Consider the following 18,674-nt stretch of genomic DNA (forward strand, 5'->3'; position numbering starts at 1 on the left):
ATTCGATGATTCGACGTAACGAACCAATAAATACAAAATGGTCACCTGTTGGGAGACAGTAAAACAGTCAGACAGTCGATAGTCGAGAATTGATGTTCGGTAGGGTCGCGGTCGAGATTCCGGCATTGATGTTCGAAGCCCTGACACTACCGAGTCAGTGATGATGTTCGTCCATAAATTAATGTAAGTACATATGTATAATTAGTATTAAAGAATTGTGTTATTCGTAAATTAATTAAAAGTGTTAAAATTAAATCATCTGTTTCATTCCGCTATGCCTCTAGTCATAACCCACAAAATGGGCCGTGACAATATTTGTAAAACCTTATCTTTAAAATATGAACTAAAACTTTGTGAAATATTTATTCTTAATAAGGGATTCAAAGAAAACAATCAAATCGGTATATCAAAGATGTTACCTAACATCAATAACAACAATTTGAATAATATTTTAAACTTTAACTAGATATAGTTTCCTAAATAACATTCATGTAGCATCTTCTCTTACACATTGTGGCATAACTTACAAGAAAAAGAAAATGTTCTGCTAATATCTATTGAAAATAACTATGAACCGGTCTTTGGAAACATTGAAGAAATTTTTATAAATGAAACGCAAAAAGTAGCTTTTGTTTTTTAAAAAATGGAAACAATTGGATTCGACAATCATACTATGGCCCGGTTGTACCAAAATAAATTGAACGAGAGTTCAACTGATCTGTTGGTCAAAGTTGAACTTGGATTGCGTTGCACCAACTCGCGTTCAGTAGAACGTCGATCAATATTTAGTTTCTTATGTTGGTATTGAATTTCACAGTAACTTTTGGAGTTTTTATATAAGTTGGCGTAAATGCTTTTAAAAGTTTGTTTTATTGATTGGTGGGTATGTGTCCTAGAGCAGCACAATTTAAAAATGTCTCAAATGCAAGAAAAGCATGAAGTCTTTATGAGGCAGCAAGAAAGGGAGCATGATGAGAGAATTCAATTTTTAAAATTTAGCAAGGAACTAATAAAAAAAATAATTGACCAATAAATACTCTGTAAATATATAATTATTAAAAAATATTATATAAACACTTAACACACAATATATATGAATTTTGAAAATATGCATACATATTATATTGTTTTATTTCTTTTACATATTACATATCTAGTACAAACAACAAGTATACTGAATTGTATTAATTTAATATAATGTATTAATTATTGTTATTTAATTATCTACTTATAATCAGAATTATCAAAAATATAAAAATAATCCTATACATACAATAAAAAATATTATATACATAAATCAAAATATATACAAGAGTATGTAATGGTAATTTATTTTATGGTAATTATAATCACAATTTAATTAATTAACAAGTTATTTTGACTTTAAAACATTAAGACATTTTAAGAATGTTTTAGTAAAATAATATTGAAACATTTTCTAGACATAAATAATTAGTTCTAGATGTAAATAACTAATACTCAGCAATATATTCTATATCGTAAAATAACATATTTACAGTGATTCAAAATATTCATTAATTAAACTATATCTAACACTATTATTTATACCACCCAAGTCATTTGGAACATGTTCTCCTATATTATTTCCAATGTTTATTTCCGCTTCAATTTCATCAGTTACTAATGGTGTTGGATCTGTAAAATGACACCACTAAACTTCTATTGCTTCTACTTTATCAACATTTAAACGGATTCCTGTCGCTAATATAGGAAATCTTCTTTTTAGTACACCAAAACACCTTTCTATTGGGTTTCTTGTTCTTATCTGAGCTTCGTTAAATAAGTTTTCAGCCCTCGTTGTTGGATTCGCCAAAGGGGTTATTAGGTATGGTTTTACTCCATACCCACTGTCCCCTAGTAATAAATTATTTCCATATACTCCATTTTCAAACTCAGCCTTTACTCTAGAATTTCTAAAAATCATTGAATCATGTGTAGAACCAGGCCATCTACACACAATGTTAGATATTTTCAAATCGCTGTCACAAATTGCTTGGACATTAAATGAAAAAAATCCTTTCCTATTGCGGTAATTCTCTGCATTTGCCCCTCCAGGAGATTGTATCTTCACATGCGTACAATCAACTGCTCCTATGCATCTTGGAAAGCGACAAATATTATAAAATCCTTGTGCCTTTGAATTTCTATCTTCCACTCCCATTGGCATTTTAATAAAGTCCTTGCTTAAAGATGCTATAGCTCTAGTTACTTTTGTAATCACGCGGCTCGTAGTAGACTTGTCTACACCACTGATATCACCAACACTTTGTAGAAAACATCCTGTTGCTAAGAACCGTAATGTGATAAATACCATGTCAGCTGGTGTTAAAGCATGATTTCTAAAAATAAAAGCTTAAATAAGATACAGTAAATATACATAATTAAACTTACTTGTTTGTTTTAGATGCAATTAAACCGGAAATTTCCTCTATTAAATAATTCACAATAGGTTTAGCAAGTCGAAATATTTTTTAAAAATCCACGTCATTCCATTTTTCGAAATTGTTTGGTCGAAATCGTACTGTTTGTGGTCTCCTTAGCCGTTCATGTTGTCTCACTAATTCTAAAAAGTCTTCGTCGTCAGTTATTCACCTAATAAAGGATCCATTACGAAAAATCTTAAGAACAATAACAAAACGATAATCAAAACAACGAAAAGCGGAATATGTCAAATAATAAGGTTATGTCTACCCCTGAACGACGCTTGAACCGCCTAATGTCACCGTTCAGTTGACCGGGCAATTTGAACGGCGTTCAGGCTTGGTACAACGCATTTTTTGCTTTGATCGTCGTTCACAATTGATCTGTCGGTGAACTTCGTTGGTACAACCGGGCCTAAGTCGTATAGAATTGCAACAAGAACAGAAACAGATTTGATTTTTGTATCTGATCTGCCTTATTTCGACCTGCTATTATATATAATAATAAATGACGAAAGAAAATATGTTACACTAAGGTATTCTACCATGTTATATAATAATAACATTTATTTATGTTAGTTGTCATATTAAGGTGCTTATGACCTGTGGGCTAAACGTACTGAACGCCATACCAGTACGAAAATTAGTGACTCAATTCATGTTCAGATCAGATGGCCCTAGACCCGACTAGGTAAGCCAGTTTAGTTACATTTTAGTTGATTTGGCCTAGTCCATTTAGTTAGGTTTTTGTTTTCCTTTTATTTGTGCAGTTTTACATTATTGTCAAATTAAATTTAATTTGAGCCCATGTAGTCCAGGAAAGATATCATCGGTCAAAAAAAATGCGGGCAAGCTGAATTTTTTATAGTGAGTAGGGGGGGGGGGTCATTGAGTATAAAACCGCGGAGATCACACTCGTCACCCTTGTGCGTTACTTGCAATACAGGGTGCTACAAATTCGAGGTTGTATGGGGATCTCGCCAAACCGTAATAGATACAGGATCGTTTAAATGGGAACAAAGTTGGGCATTTTGAGGCTTAACAAAATGCCGTTTTAAAGGTTGAGAAATTCCGAGTGGTTCCGGAGTTATCCGAGAAAACCCGAAATTTGGTTATTTTGAATTTATTTTTTTCTGGCATTATTTGGCAAGATAGCCAAAAACTAAAAGCACATTTTCCTTGCCACTTTTAAGTTACTTACACAACGGCATTGTCAGATTTGTGATCCGACGTTTCGTGTTCCGTCCACCATCATCAAGTTTATTTTTCTTATGGGTGCTATATTGTTTTCGTATTGTGTATATATATGTAATTTAGTGTGCAATGGTAATTCTTTTCACATGCATACCAACAGGCCACGTAAGAGAATGATGAATTTAATCTGAAAATTTTAAAGGTAATTTTTCGTCGAAATACAGACATTTTGTAGTGCCAAAAAGAGTACCTAATTATTCATTTTAACTGGATTTTCTCATTTCAGCGCTGCAGTATAATGTTCGTATTTCGACCAAAAATTATCTTTTCAATATTTTCAGCTCAATTTCATCGTTCTCTTACGTTGCCAGTTGGCATGCATATGAAAAGAATTACTATAGCCAATTCGGCATAAGCGATACGCCCTCTGTAACAGTCAAATTTCCTCGCAACGACCTCTGTGTGCTAGCTCATAAAATATCGCAAATAGCTATTATTTTTGCATCATGTTTACTATAATTTTATTGTTAAATATTATTTTATTTAAATTTTACCATTATGCAACCCGATATACACCGCGCTATAGAGCCACAGAATATTGTTACTGGATGCCGCCCAGCATTAGAATTTTTGTCCATCTCTCTAAATCTTTGGTCATCACTTGTCCCTTGTCACTGTCAGATCAAATCAGGTGTTTTTGGATTTATTTATCCTTTGTTTTGGTTATTGAAATTTTATAATTATCAGATAAAATTTCGTAGTTAAATTGGTTGGATCGCAGTGTGCAATTCGTTCATTTAATGGTGGGAATTTGTGAATAAGTTCGTTCATTGACCGGATATGAAATATGACAATGAAAAATATTCTAGAACGTCGTTTTTTATTTATGCCTTTTTGTGAGTTGGACTAGTCGAGATATATAGTTCTCTATCTATATCCTGGAGGGAGATTTCCAGTTGAAATCTGATTTTGTGAAGGAAATCGAATCCTTGCATGACTTCTTGTGTATCCACCGACTGAAGAGTGTCGTCGTGAAGAACTGGCTGCCGTTTCGTGAAGCATTTCCTGTTGGTAGTTAACAGGTCTTCCTAGAGAAGGATTAAGGCTTCCGAAACACATTTGGTTAGAGACGTGGTTGGATTTTGTTGATTTGTATGGACCACCGACCAATTTCCGTAAGGAATTAAATAGCCAAATTTTTCCGACCGATATTCCGATTCCACGTGCCCAAGAAGTCCCCGAACAGTTCCAAGGTATGCTATAATTCTTCTGCCTAGTCTAAGTCAATGCTCAACTGATTTTTATTCGTATTGTTGACTGGTTTTCGACTTTTCCACGCCCACGTGGTGTAGAAAGATTAGTTGAGTGTTATCTTTCTTAAATCTTATTTGGTTGTTCGTAATTGTAGAGCAAGAAGACCGATCCAGACCGTAGCACAGAACAGTCCATAAACCCTCGTTGAGGTAAAGTTCAGATTTAATTAGTCCTTCTTTATTACCTTTATTAACTCCTACACGTTGTGCTAGTTCTTGTTCTATAATTGAGGCTCTATTCTAAGACAACCAATATTATTTAGGGTTTTTATGTTCACCTTTTGAAGTCCTACACCTGGCCGGCATCCGTACGTCTGCTGAAATCCGTGGGCTCCAGTGACAGTACACCGAGCTGCTGTGCACCGCCGTAGCCACCCTGTAGCTATACACCGTAGCTCAGCCGGAGGAACTTCCGAGTTGTTTCAAGATTGTACATCGATTAGAGTAAGACTGTTTTGATTTAGATTTGCTTTATGTAAACCACCCTGTTAGTATCTAGTATTAAGTTAGATAAGGGGGTTTGACGTCATAGGTTTAGTACTCATTGATTTAAATTTCATTTAACTTTACATTTCATTTAACTTCAATTTCATTTCTTTAAATATAAACTTTTTGATATTTTAATAAATTGCTTAAATATTTTTAGTAGTATTATTTACAGTCTAGTCTCATAGTTAAGTTAGAGTCACTTAAGTTCAAGTAATTATAGTATATTTGAAGTTCATGGTAGTTACACTCAACAGTTCGAGGTTAGTGTTGAAGTCTACTTAATAGTAACATCTTTTATGCCGAGTTCATAGAGTATAATCTCGTGGCGCCCTTTTATTAATATCTTTGAACCCCGACCACCCGGCTGTTAAAATTAAAAAGCTAGTGGCCTCTATGCAACTCATCCTAATTAAGTAAACTTTGTGTTTTATTGAACTTCAAATAAGAAAGGGCTTCCATAAGAAAGCTATGGGCCATTAAATTTGACATTTGTCGTCTTTTGCATTGTTTAGAAGAGCTATTCACGATTCTCATATCGTTTTTGTTTCTTTTGCGGAAGTTTAATTATTATTGAAATATGAATCATTATTGTTGTGTTCCCCAGTGTTCATCCTGGGTAAAGAGAAACCCTGAATTAAGCTTTCACACGTTTCCAAAAGCAGGAAAAGAACGTGTTGTTGTAGAAACAAAGTTAGGAAATAAGGAGCTTGTGGATAGAAGACAGATGTGGATTCGTTTGTGGAAAATTAGAAAAAACCCATCTATTCACATGAGAGTATGTTCTTTACATTTTGATGAAAGTGATTTCCTTCAGAAAGTTAGGTAGAACTCCTATGTCGAGACCTCCGTAAGAAATGAATTAAACCAAAAGTTTTTATAAGTATTGAAGAATATTTAATTTAAAATAGCATGGTAAGCAAGTTGGCAAGCTATTTCTAAGAAAATATATTGCTCGATACATACTTGATACATTAAAACTTTTGGTTGCATTATCTGATTCTCCGACAAGCAACAGAACCAATATCTTACCATTTTCACCCTCCTATAAATCGGTGTCCTAATTATATATATTTTTTAATTTCAGAAAGAGTTAAACGTAGGACATTGAAGCCTAAGACTGTTCCTTCAAAAAATTTACCAAAAATTTCACATGATGCTGCTGCTGGACCATCTTCCAGAATTCGTAGAACCAGGCAAATGGAAGCACATATGCTTAATGAGGCCAGTGCAACCAATAATGAGGCAACTAATGTGTTTCCTTTATGTGACGATGATGATAATGTTGAAGATCCACAAGAAAGAAAATCTGCAGAGGATGTATTAGCTCCGGTTGATTCTCAAAACACAGTAGAAGTTGTACCTCCAGGACCTAGCAGCAGAGATAGTGCAGTTCAAGTGAATACACCAAAAGTTTTAACTCTTTATGAACTCATAACTAGTGATGAAAAATTGAGAAACTTTACTGGCATAAATAACTTTGCAATTTTTGATTCTATAGTTGAGATATTTGAAAAATATCATAAGGACAAGCGTGTGCGTAGATTAAGTATTAGACAAAGGATCATGTTGCTATTGACTAAATTTAAAACCAGTTTGACATACGTAACATTGGGCTCACTATTTGGAATTACTCCAGATTTGGCCAAAACCAATATCTATGAAATGATGCCACTCCTTTCAAAAGTTTTAAAACCATTAATTGTTTTTCCTTCAACAACTCAAATCACTAAGAACATGCCAATTTGTTTCAAGGAATTTCAGGATTTTAGGGTGATATTAGATTGTACAGAAATTTTTGTGCAGTCGCCAAAGTGTTTATGCTGGAGAATCAGGTTTTATTCACAATATAAATCTAACATAACTGTCAAATTTATGACAGGAGTTTCACCTGGTGGGCTTATAACATATATCAGTAAACCATATGGGGGAAGAGCTTCTGATAAGGTAATATTTGAAGAAAGCAATTTAATATCATTATTGAATCCTAACAGAGATGCAATTATGGTTGACAAAGGGTTTGTTATAGATGACATTTGTAATTTATACAAAGTAAAACTAATTAGGCCACCTTTCTTGCGACATAAATCACAACTTTCTTCAGAAGAATCAATTTTGAATGCCAAAATAGCATCTGCTAGGGTTCACATCGAACGTTCGAATCAACGATTAAAGATTTTCAAAATTCTTAGTGGTAAATTAAATTGGGCTCTAGTTCCAATGGTTGAAGATATATTCATAATAATTTCTGCAATAACAAATTTATCTTCACCAATTTTAGCAGACACCAGATTTTTATCAGAATGAGGATTTGTACTACTTACACATACATAGATACATAGTACATAGAGACATAAAAATCTTAAATTTACTGTTAACCTTATTTTATTTAATTTGTATATAGAAACGTACTACATACATATCATTATATTTTATACCAGTAATAAATATTATTTATGTACAACAGTTGTGTATCATTTTTTCAAAATATTTATGTTTTACATTTATTAACATGTCACAAACAAATTCGTAATCAAAATCAACCTCCATTATTAACACACTATCATCAAAAGAAGCATATAACACAAAATATGTTTTGGGCAAATTCAACACTGCCATCCCCATCTACACTTAGCCGTAATACTTGTGCTTCTTTTTAAGATGGTATTGACCATTTTCTTCGACCACATATTTTGCACTCTTGATGGCTTCAAGAATCGTCTTAGTTTTACCTAGAACGAAAAATAAGTGTTTATTTGAGTATATAGAAAGTTTCAAAATGTAGGAATAAAATTATTAATGTGTACCAATATTTATACCTTCGAAAATACACTTTATCTCAAGGAGATAAAGTGGATTATCCTTGAAAAATATTATACCATCAGGGGAATATCCCAACCACCTGTTGGCGGAAGAAATAACTAAGCCACATTCCACAACAGTCATTCCTGATATCTTGACAAAAATGTCTCGTGCTGAACTGTCATATTTCAAGCCATGTTTTATATATTTGTTATTAATTTGGATGGGGTTGAAATATTTTATTGATTTAGTTTCCCAATCATCCTTTGAATAGGTGTAAATTTCGTAGCAGCGACTCCCAGTAATACGATATTTCCTTTTTTTTTCCCAATCCACTGAACGTTGTGGAGAATGTATGGCTTCCTCTATATCATCATTACACAAAGTGGACACTATTTGTGCACAGCAATCTTTTCCGACTTGTATGTCAATTGATGTCAAGTACAGCATAGTGGGTGACTGGCAAGCCACATTCAAAATAGCCTCTATGTAACTAACACAATAATTGTCAGTTTTTTTCCAAATTTGTACAAACATCTGTAGAGCACTCTTCTCTTCGACCTTTCCTACAAATTAAAAAAATCAAATCAAATTAAGTAATTTTTAAAAATCCATCATTGATAAACTTACATGTGCTTAGCAATTGCTGAGGCAGGCAATTTATTACAAAAAAAATTGACTATATCATCGGGATTTACATCAAGCTGGCTTTTATATATACCTTTATTTTCAAAACATGGCATTTCATCCACAGATACAGGCCGATATTTTTCCTTGGTAAGGTTTTTTTGAATAGCCCATACACATTTTTTTTTCAGTTTGGGAAATAGAACCCAATGTTCCACATCTTGTCTAAAAAAAAGAAACGGATGTTAAGAATATTATGCAGTTTGGTATTTCTACGTAGGTAGTATGTTAATTAAAATCATATCTGCATGGAAATAATTGGGACTTCAAAACTCACCTTATACATCTAATAAGGAAAGCTGAAACATGTTTGCATTTTCCGCTGTTTCCAGCTTTACATGAACATAACATACTGGAAATTTTAATGGATTTGGAAAGTGACAATTTTCCTGTTATTTCATGGGGATTGGAATCTAATACACTTGACTGCAAACATAATCCATATACATCTATATAGTCAGAACAAGAAGATTCCTCAATTTTTCCGGCCAATATAAGATGTCCTGCATTTAGCACATTTTCACCTTCCACCACACATTTGGAATGCTCAGACCCACCTACATAGTTCATGAACTCCATGATACTCAGCCTCATATTGGATTTTTGTTAGTGTCCCTGAACAATAATTAAAATTCGCAAAACAAACCACAAAAATATCACACTTCCAAGCTAAAACACGTGCATAAACAAAATGTAAACAAAGAATAATGGCCCATAGCTATATGTCAACTGTCACCGTAGGCGGCGCTGCGATCTTAATCAGAGATGCCTATTGCACAGTAAATTACAAAACAATATGGCGACCATAAGAAAAATAAACTTGATGATGGTGGACGGAAGACGAAACGTCAGATCGCAAACCTGACAATGCCGTTCTGTAGGTACATAAAAGTGGCAATGAAAATATGTTTTTAGTTTCTGGCTATCTTGTCAAATAACGCCAGAAAAAAATAAAATAAAAATAACCAAATTTCGGGTTTTCTCGGATAACTCCGGAATCACTCGAAAATACTCAACTTTCAAAACGACATTTTGTTAAGCATCAAAATGTCCAACTTTGCGCCCATTTAACCGACCCTGTATCTATCGCGGTTTACGAGATCCCCATACAGCATCGAATATGTAGCATCACCCTGTATTACAAGCAACGCACAAGGATGAGGAGTGTGTTCTCCGCGGTTTTATACTCTGTCAACCTCCCGCTACTCCCCATAAAAAATCAGCTTGCACGCATTTTTTTGCACCATGTACCTACCAGCCACCTAAGTTTCTTGGACTAATCTATACACAATTTGTTTTGTTACCAGAGGTAATCTGTTTCTGTGTTTTCGATAATTAAAAAAAAGAGTGTTTTGTTATGACAACCAAAGAAAATGTTTTTTTTTTATGTTCAATACTTTTGAGAACTAAAAACAAAAAGTTATTGACAAATATTCACAAGTATGTTTATTTTTTAATTAGATTGTAATATATTATATTATAGTATTTTACCTTCGTTTAATATGGCAAATTATGCGCTTGTGAAGGATAAATTAAGACTCTTGGCAGCCTTTGTTTAAAAATATAAAGAATTAATTTTCAATAGTTTACCGCGTTCTAGCGTCTACAACAATAGACAAAGGTTTTACGCATAACATATTGGTTTAATGGTTTCAATCTAAATTGGAACACCTTACAATAATCATTTTTGGGCTGTTATACAGACCATTCCACACCACCTGGATAGAAGTAAGATCAAATCGTAATTAACCCGAACTCCACCAACTGGTCCATTTGAAATACATTGTAGTCAATATTAGACAATTTTGAGAGGTTTTGACGGCAATGGATCTTGATAAAAAAAATTTGCCATTCATGTTCAGCTGAACCATACATTGAACTTCCTGCTGTCCATTTGTACTACCATCAAGTCCAGAAATTAGGCTTTTTGCAAAAAGTACCAACAATTTATATTGAATGAAATTTAAAAAAAACATGACTTTTTTTAACGTTTTTCCACCAGTATGCTTGGATCTTATCATTCCCTGGGGTCTTCCAGTTGCTCAACCTTGTAAGAGCTTTTCTCACCAACTCTGCCGTTACTAATATTCTTTCCATTTCCGGTATACCTTGGTTTCTCTGTTCTTCGTTTCTCAGCCAATAGGCATCCTTATTATGATTTTCTTCCTGAGACCATATTTCACTCCGATATTCCATCATATGCGCCTTCTCTGGGGTTTTCCTTGCTGTTGTGGGAATCTGTTGCAAGGTTGCGGTAGAAGAGTTTCTGGTTCAGTTGGAAATCACGGTTTTGTTTGTATCGCTTAACCCTTTTGTTGTATCTTCTTAGTCTAGCCCCCAAGGCGGAAATTTTTTGTTTGAGGTTCTCAAGGAGCGTTCTTAGGTTCTGTTCATTGATATTAAGATCGTTTGCTTTGGCTATGTTGTTAACTCTATGCCTTAATCTAACGCTAGAGCCAGCAGGATTTTGGGTATAAGAGTTAATTGGCCCTATCACTTCCCTTAATTTCATTATTTTTGATTCCAGTCTTCTTTTCCACGGTGGGTTGCTATCTGTCTTGATCTCTCGTGATATTCTCTGGGAGGTACTACATCCTGTTGCATTACAAACAGTTATTGCGGCACTGTAAATTAGGTGGCAGGTTTCCTCTAGGTTTGAGCTAGAGGGAAGCTTCTGAGCAAGTATATTGTTAACCAGTCTAACAGTTTGAAGAGTTTTACATTGTATTTGATTTTTGGGATTTTGTCTCTTAACTGTAGCGGGATACCTTCGTATTTTAAACAGTTTTCTTCAAATTGGGAGTGAAGTTCGTTAACCGCTGGGACGTTTTCGTCCTCGGTGAGAAGAGTTGTCACGGTTTCTCGTTTGTTTCAGCACTTTCCTCTACAACTTCCTGTATGGCGGAATGCGGTTATTTGTGTGGTGCCACTTCTTCTTTTAAGGCTTGTAACTCTGCTTGGGAAAATACTTTTCTATTAAGAACTGATCTTATTTGGCCTGACAGTTGTTGAGATGTTTTTGGGTTGTGGATTGTATCGTTCCATATCCTAACTATTTGCGTCCTGTAACCTGTCATTTCGTTTTCGTTTTTCGTGGCAGTAAAGTATGCACGTATGAGATTGATATTATCTTCTCTTGACCAGCGCATACGCCTGTTTCGTGTTTGTCGTCCATTAGCGGGGCTTCCTGTATGGTTGCCCAAGCTATCGGTTCGATTTTGATTTTCAAGTCCATCTTCAGGCCGGGCTTTTCCGGTTCGGAGGTGAGCGTCGCCCGTCTCACTCGTTCCTCCTAGGGGCTGGGACTGTCCGCTTGCAGGTGCTGCCCCCGCACCTTCAGCTTCCGAGGCTCGTTGTACTCTTCTCATTTTAAAATGGTAAGCGCATTTTATACCTTCTGCCAGGTAGTATTTAGCCGCTCCTAACATGGAGTACAGACGCTATCGGACTACCGCTCCTTACATGGAGATCCGTCGTGTCCTATTATAATGTGTTGGTTAGTTACGGTCCACCCCGGGTATTTGATTTCCCCGATACCACCCATATCTGGAAGCCATTCCCCTATCCGCCACCTGGGAGGCGCCTGGGAGAAGTCCAACACTACCTCTCCTGCAAGCAGGTTCCAGGTCTGAACCGAACTCCACCAACTTGTCCATTTAAAATACATTGTAGTCAATATTTGACAATTTTGAGAGGTTTTGACGGCAATGGATCTTGATAAAAAAAATTTGCCATTCATGTTCAGCTGAACCATACATTGAACTTCCTGCTGTCCATTTGTACTACCATCAAGTCCAGAAATTAGGCTTTTTTGCAAAAAGTATCAAAAATTTATATTGAATGTTATTACTTGAAATTTAAAAAAACATGACATTATTATAGTTATTATAATAAGTACAATTAGTTTTATTGGAATTTATATTAAAATCTAGTATAATTTACTTTAAATACAATTAAAATTTTTATTACTAATTAAATTCCCATTTATTATAATGTAACATAAAAGGTTTCAATTTTTAGTGCATTTTATTATAATGCATAATAATAATGACTATAAAATTTAACATAATTTACCCTTAAAACAATTAGAATTTATCATACTATTTAAACCTGTTTATTAAAATATAAAACAAAATGTTGTAAATCTTAGTGCATTTTCAAATTACGGATAATTTAAAGTCTAATAAAATATAACATAATTTACTTTAAACAATAATAAAATTGATAATAGTAGTTAAAACCTTTTTTATTGAAACATAAACAAATTGTTTTACTGTTGAACTAAAGAAATGTTTTTACAAAAATTATTGTAATTTTTAAATAATGTGTTTTTTAATAACAAGTTACCTTAACGCTATTATAAAATGTTTTATATTTTACAGTAATTGTAAAATATATATATATATATATATATATATATATATATATATATATATATATATATATATATATATATATATATATAAATGAATGTATAAAAAAAATCTATAAAAAAGAAGAAATGTATAAAAAAGAAGAAAAAGATTAAACGGCTCAGCCTCGCAACCGTATACACCAGTGCAGACACGCACACTCACACACTCACACAGCCACACACCTCACTAGTGTGTAGGTGAGAGACCCCGGTTGGGGGCGTGTAACACTGATGTTACTGCCTTCAGGCTTCATCAGTACGGTAAGGAACCAGGAAGCGAAACCTAGGAAAAAATATATGAACAAACGAAGATATGCGACAAAAATATATGACAAACGAAGATATGATCCAACAATAAAAATTGTGCACGTAAACAAATTTCGTAGTTGGCTTCCGCGAAGAGATTTGTGTTACAGAAGCCAACTACGAGATAATTCATAAGACATTTTTCTAAAAAACCCATTCCTTCAACTGCAACGTGTTCGTGAGACGTACCCCATAACATTGCTTTTGTCGTCACTAAATTAAAAATGGTCTGCTTTTATTTGTTCTATAAACCGATTTAAATTTGGATGCCATTATTCGACCAGCCCTCTGTGCATACCTGTTTCTGTTTTCCCATTGAGTCCTTGTAGACTTTTCTATATACATAATTTTTTGTTCCCGCTTACAGAAACATCGACTGTTTTTGCTATCTCTATTAGTTCTTTGTCGCTTTTATTTAAATTTTTGGAATCAATTACTTTCAAAAGTGAACCTACACTCTGAACTCTTTTTTCGGCCAGTTTTGAGGCAAATCGTCCCCTATCCCACATACTGACGTAACTCGCAATTAATACATTTTTCAGGAGAAGGGAAAATAAAAAATTACCTGTATTAAACCTATTGTAGTTTTTATACCTGTGAGAGAACAGATAGGAAATTCTGAGGTTATGAGGCATTTATACGTTGTTACCTTGTTTCGTTATTTGACACCTGTTTTTTTTCTTAGTTTTTGTGTTTTTTTTTTGGAAAATATGTAGATACGCCATTTTGTGAGATTTTTTTTATTGGCATGTTGGATACGTTAAATTACTTTTTTGTATACGGAGAAAAGTGTATAATAATTGTTATTAAAAAAATAATATGATTTAAGAGAAATTCTAATACTCTATAGGACGATTACCCAGTATAATGCCACATAATAACCAGATATAATCAATTACTGTAAAATATAAAACATTTTATAATAGCGTTAAGGTAACTTGTTATTAAAAAACACATTATTTAAAAATTACAATAATTTTTGTAAAAACATTTCTTTAGAAATTATTAAAAAATAATTTAAACAGTAAAACAATTTGTTTATGTTTCAATAAAAAAGGTTTTAACTACTATTATCAATTTTATTATTGTTTAAAGTAAATTATGTTATATTTTATTAGACTTTAAATTATCCGTAATTTGAAAATGCACTAAGATTTACAACATTTTGTTTTATATTTTAATAAACAGGTTTAAATAGTATGATAAATTCTAATTGTTTTAAGGGTAAATTATGTTAAATTTTATAGTCATTATTATTATGCATTATAATAAAATGCACTAAAAATTGAAACCTTTTATGTTACATTATAATAAATGGGAATTTAATTAGTAATAAAAATTTTAATTGTATTTAAAGTAAATTATACTAGATTTTAATATAAATTCCAATAAAACTAATTGTACTTATTATAATAACTATAATAATGTCATGTTTTTTTAAATTTCAAGTAATAACATTCAATATAAATTTTTGATACTTTTTGCAAAAAGCCTAATTTCTGGACTTGATGGTAGTACAAATGGACAGCAGGAAGTTCAATGTATGGTTCAGCTGAACATGAATGGCAAATTTTTTTTATCAAGATCCATTGCCGTCAAAACCTCTCAAAATTGTCAAATATTGACTACAATGTATTTTAAATGGACAAGTTGGTGGAGTTCGGTTCAGACCTGGAACCTGCTTGCAGGAGGGGTAGTGTTGGACTTCTCCCAGGCGCCTCCCCAGGTGGCGGATAGGGGAATGGCTTCCAGATATGGGTGGTATCGGGGAAATCAAATACCCGGGGTGGACCGTAACTAACCAACACATTATAATAGGACACGACGGATCTCCATGTAAGGAGCGGTAGTCCGATAGCGTCTGTACTCCATGTTAGGAGCGGCTAAATACTACCTGGCAGAAGGTATAAAATGCACTTACCTTTTGAAAATGAGAAGAGTACAACGAGCCTCGGAAGCTGAAGGTGCGGGGGCAGCACCTGTAAGCGGACAGTCCCAGCCCCTAGGAGGAACGAGTGAGACGGGCGACGCTCACCTCCGAACCGGAAAAGCCCGGCCTGAAGATGGACTTGAAAATCAAAATCGAACCGATAGCTTGGGCAACCATACAGGAAGCCCCGCTAATGGCCGACAAACACGAAACAGGCGTATGCGCTGGTCAAGAGAAGATAATATCAATCTCGAACGTGCATACTTTATTGCTACGAAAAACGAAAACGAAATGACAGATTACAGGACGCAAATAGTTAGGATATGGAACGATACTTACCCCCACAACCCAAAAACATCTCAACAACTGTCAGGCCAAATAAGATCAGTTCTTAATAGAAAAGTATTTTCCCAAGCAGAGTTACAAGCCTTAAAAGAAGAAGTGGCACCATACAAAGAACCGCATTCCGCCATGCAGGAAGTTGTAGAGGAAAGCGCTGAAGACAAACGAGAAACCGTGACAACTCTTCTCGCCTAGGACGAAAACGTCCCAGCGGTTAACGAACTTCACTCCCAATTTGAAGAAAACTGTTTAAAATACGAAGGTATCCCGCTACAGTTAAGAGACAAAATCCCAAAAATCAAATACAATGTAAAAACTCTTCAAACTGTTAGGCTGCAAATTGGGGCTTTAGGCTCCCGTTTGCTCATTTTTATTTTCCATCATTTATTTTCGTTTCTAGTTTCTATAATGTTATATAAGTTGGCCACTGAACCCCGCATGACGCCAGCCATCGACGCCAAGTCCGAGCGGTCAGTCAACCAGCAACATTAGCATTTCTAACGGAATAGTACTGGAGCAACCTCAGCGACTATTTCTATATTTAATAGGAAATCATGTATTGGAAAAAGAGAGTTTTATATTAATTTTTATCGAGTGCAGAACGACACTCTGTCAGTTTAATTTTTGATTATTTTTATATTAATTATATTTTAAATAACATTTTTAAATACCAATAATTTTGTAATTAAGTTTAATAAAGTTTTTTTAAAAAGTGTACTTCGAATTTGATGATATAACATCTGGCGCAGTCGGTAGGATTCGTCAACGTTGTCAGAACACGAAAAATTCTAACTGATAGCGGCGGATCCTCATCCCTCAACGAAGGAAAGAACCTACAATCAAAAGAAATTCGAAAATCAAGTCTAACTGGTACAGCTACGGAAGGAACACCTGGTGAAGCCCCTGGTAACTGGTACGAGAACACGACGCCCACGTGAAGTTGAAACAATACATGTAAGTAAAAGAATTGTCTCGCTTTTACATTCTATATTATATTACAATATTCCAAGAAACTGTTCGATTTTCTAAGTATTTTATATATTAATCGCAGAAAATTATTTTATCTTAATAAAATATAGCGTTTCTCTATATTTTAGTACAACGAAAGTATCTAAAAAAAATTCTTAATAATATAATTTTATTTTTATAAACTTATATAAAAAAATAATTTTCGAAACAATTTAATTTTCAATTTTAACTCACTACTTTCTACTTTTACCAAATTTAAATTAAATTACTTTCTATTTTTTTAAATTTTATCTAAGTTGAAAACCATTCAAATAACAATACTAGCGTAAAAACATTTGAAGTAGAACCTTATAAATTATCGGAAATTTTCTCTATAGTCCCAGAATTTGATGGTGACCAAATATTTTTAACAAACTTTTTGAACGCGTGCGATTGTGCGTATAGAATGGCAACATCGCAACAAAAAATATTTCTTGTTATTCATATCAAAAATAAGCTTAGAGGTAGGGCAGCACAACTTGTGAGTTCCAGAGACCCACAAACCTACCCTGACATTAAACAATTATTAAATTTGCATTTTGGCGATTCAAGAGATTTCACATCTCTTATACAAGACCTCAAACGCCTTAAGCAACTATCTGGAGAGTCTCCTTTAACATTTTTCAATCGTCTACAAGCATTAAACGCGAAATTACATTCAAGTATTCAAAAATCTGGATTAAACAAAGATGAAAAGGATGCACAAACAATTTTAATAGAAACAATGGCTTTAAACACTTTGTTAACTGGTTTAGAACCTAGACTAGGACAATTAATTCGTGCTAGTAATCCGACATCTCTTGTAGAAGCTCAAAATAGAATCAGAAGAGAGTTACAACTCTCATACCTTGAAAATCAAAAATCGAGTAATAATCCTAAACCTATCCAACCTTTAAGAAATATTCCTAACAATGTGAAATGTTCTGTTTGTAATCGCATTGGTCATAGTTCTAACCAATGTAGAAATAACAATAATTCTTATAGACCTAATATTAACCAAAATTTAAATTCAAATTTTTCAAGGCCTAATACAAATTCTTTTCAACAAAATTGACCAAACCATCCTGGCATGAATCAAAATAATTCAGCTAATTTTCAAAGAAATACCTCTATGAATTTTCAGCCTAGACCTCAAACCATAACTCAAGTTTCTCACAATAATGAAAATCAAACAAATATCCCGAACAGAAATTTTAATCAAAATTCTCAAAATAGAAATTTTAATCAGAATTTTCAAAATAGAAATTTTAATAATAATCAAAACAGAACACATCATATTAATTATGACGATTACGTTAACTACTGTCCTTATAATTTTAACGACACCTCGTACAACAATTATCAAAACCAAGTCGAAATTCCCGAAGAATTTCCTAATAATTTTCAAAATACTGATAATTATGAGGATTTTCTCGAATTGCCTCACAACCTAGACCCTCCGATCAACACATTCCAAGAAGAAATATCCCAATTAGAAACCCAAATCCAATCCCTGAATTTAGACAACATGAACCCGAATGTGGACTTTCCCGATCAACAATTCATTTAAATAAATTATATACAGTAAACCCTCAGAATCTTTTTTATATAAACGACATAACAAATACTTATAAACTTTTAATTGACACTGGTGCTGGAATATCAATATTTAAAGAACATACTGTAAATAAATTTCCAAATTGTTATCCCGAAAATGTAACTATCCAAGGCATAACTAACGAAAAAATTCCAATAAATAAATCCACGCTCAT

The 18,674-nt window shown here is 33.5% G+C and overlaps 4 protein-coding genes across 6 annotated transcripts; 2 read left to right on the forward strand and 2 right to left on the reverse strand.

The window, feature by feature from the left end:
* Positions 1-1,344: 1,344 nt before the first annotated feature.
* LOC115883720 (putative nuclease HARBI1) lies at positions 1,345-2,492 on the reverse strand. Its single transcript, XM_030902122.1, has 2 exons — positions 2,413-2,492; positions 1,345-2,360 (listed from the first exon to the last, which is right to left on the reverse strand). Exon 2 carries the CDS (start codon positions 2,333-2,335, stop codon positions 1,673-1,675), a length of 663 nt encoding a protein of 220 aa, XP_030757982.1. The 5' UTR covers positions 2,336-2,360; positions 2,413-2,492; the 3' UTR covers positions 1,345-1,672.
* Positions 2,493-5,357: 2,865 nt separating this feature from the next.
* Positions 5,358-7,741, forward strand: LOC115883742. Its single transcript, XM_030902152.1, has 2 exons — positions 5,358-5,392; positions 6,522-7,741. Exon 2 carries the CDS (start codon positions 6,635-6,637, stop codon positions 7,739-7,741), a length of 1,107 nt encoding a protein of 368 aa, XP_030758012.1. The 5' UTR covers positions 5,358-5,392; positions 6,522-6,634.
* LOC115883719 lies at positions 7,279-10,094 on the reverse strand. Of its 3 annotated transcripts, none has more exons than XM_030902121.1 (3): positions 9,201-10,094; positions 8,867-9,088; positions 7,279-8,166 (listed from the first exon to the last, which is right to left on the reverse strand). In XM_030902121.1, exons 1-3 carry the CDS (start codon positions 9,515-9,517, stop codon positions 8,163-8,165), a joined length of 543 nt encoding a protein of 180 aa, XP_030757981.1. In that variant the 5' UTR covers positions 9,518-10,094; the 3' UTR covers positions 7,279-8,162. The 3 variants fall into 3 exon arrangements, with proteins under 3 accessions (XP_030757981.1, XP_030757980.1, XP_030757979.1); XM_030902120.1 differs by having other exon boundaries at positions 7,279-8,802; XM_030902119.1 differs by adding an exon at positions 8,254-8,802 and having other exon boundaries at positions 8,867-10,094.
* Positions 10,095-17,329: 7,235 nt separating this feature from the next.
* On the forward strand, positions 17,330-17,977 carry LOC115883744 (rasGEF domain-containing serine/threonine-protein kinase X-like). Its single transcript, XM_030902153.1, has one exon. It carries the CDS (start codon positions 17,330-17,332, stop codon positions 17,975-17,977), a length of 648 nt encoding a protein of 215 aa, XP_030758013.1.
* Positions 17,978-18,674: the final 697 nt, after the last annotated feature.

Source organism: Sitophilus oryzae, unplaced genomic scaffold (genome assembly GCF_002938485.1).
Source record: "Sitophilus oryzae breed Bouriz unplaced genomic scaffold, Soryzae_2.0 scaffold_1977_pilon_pilon, whole genome shotgun sequence".
NCBI lineage: Eukaryota > Metazoa > Arthropoda > Insecta > Coleoptera > Curculionidae > Sitophilus > Sitophilus oryzae.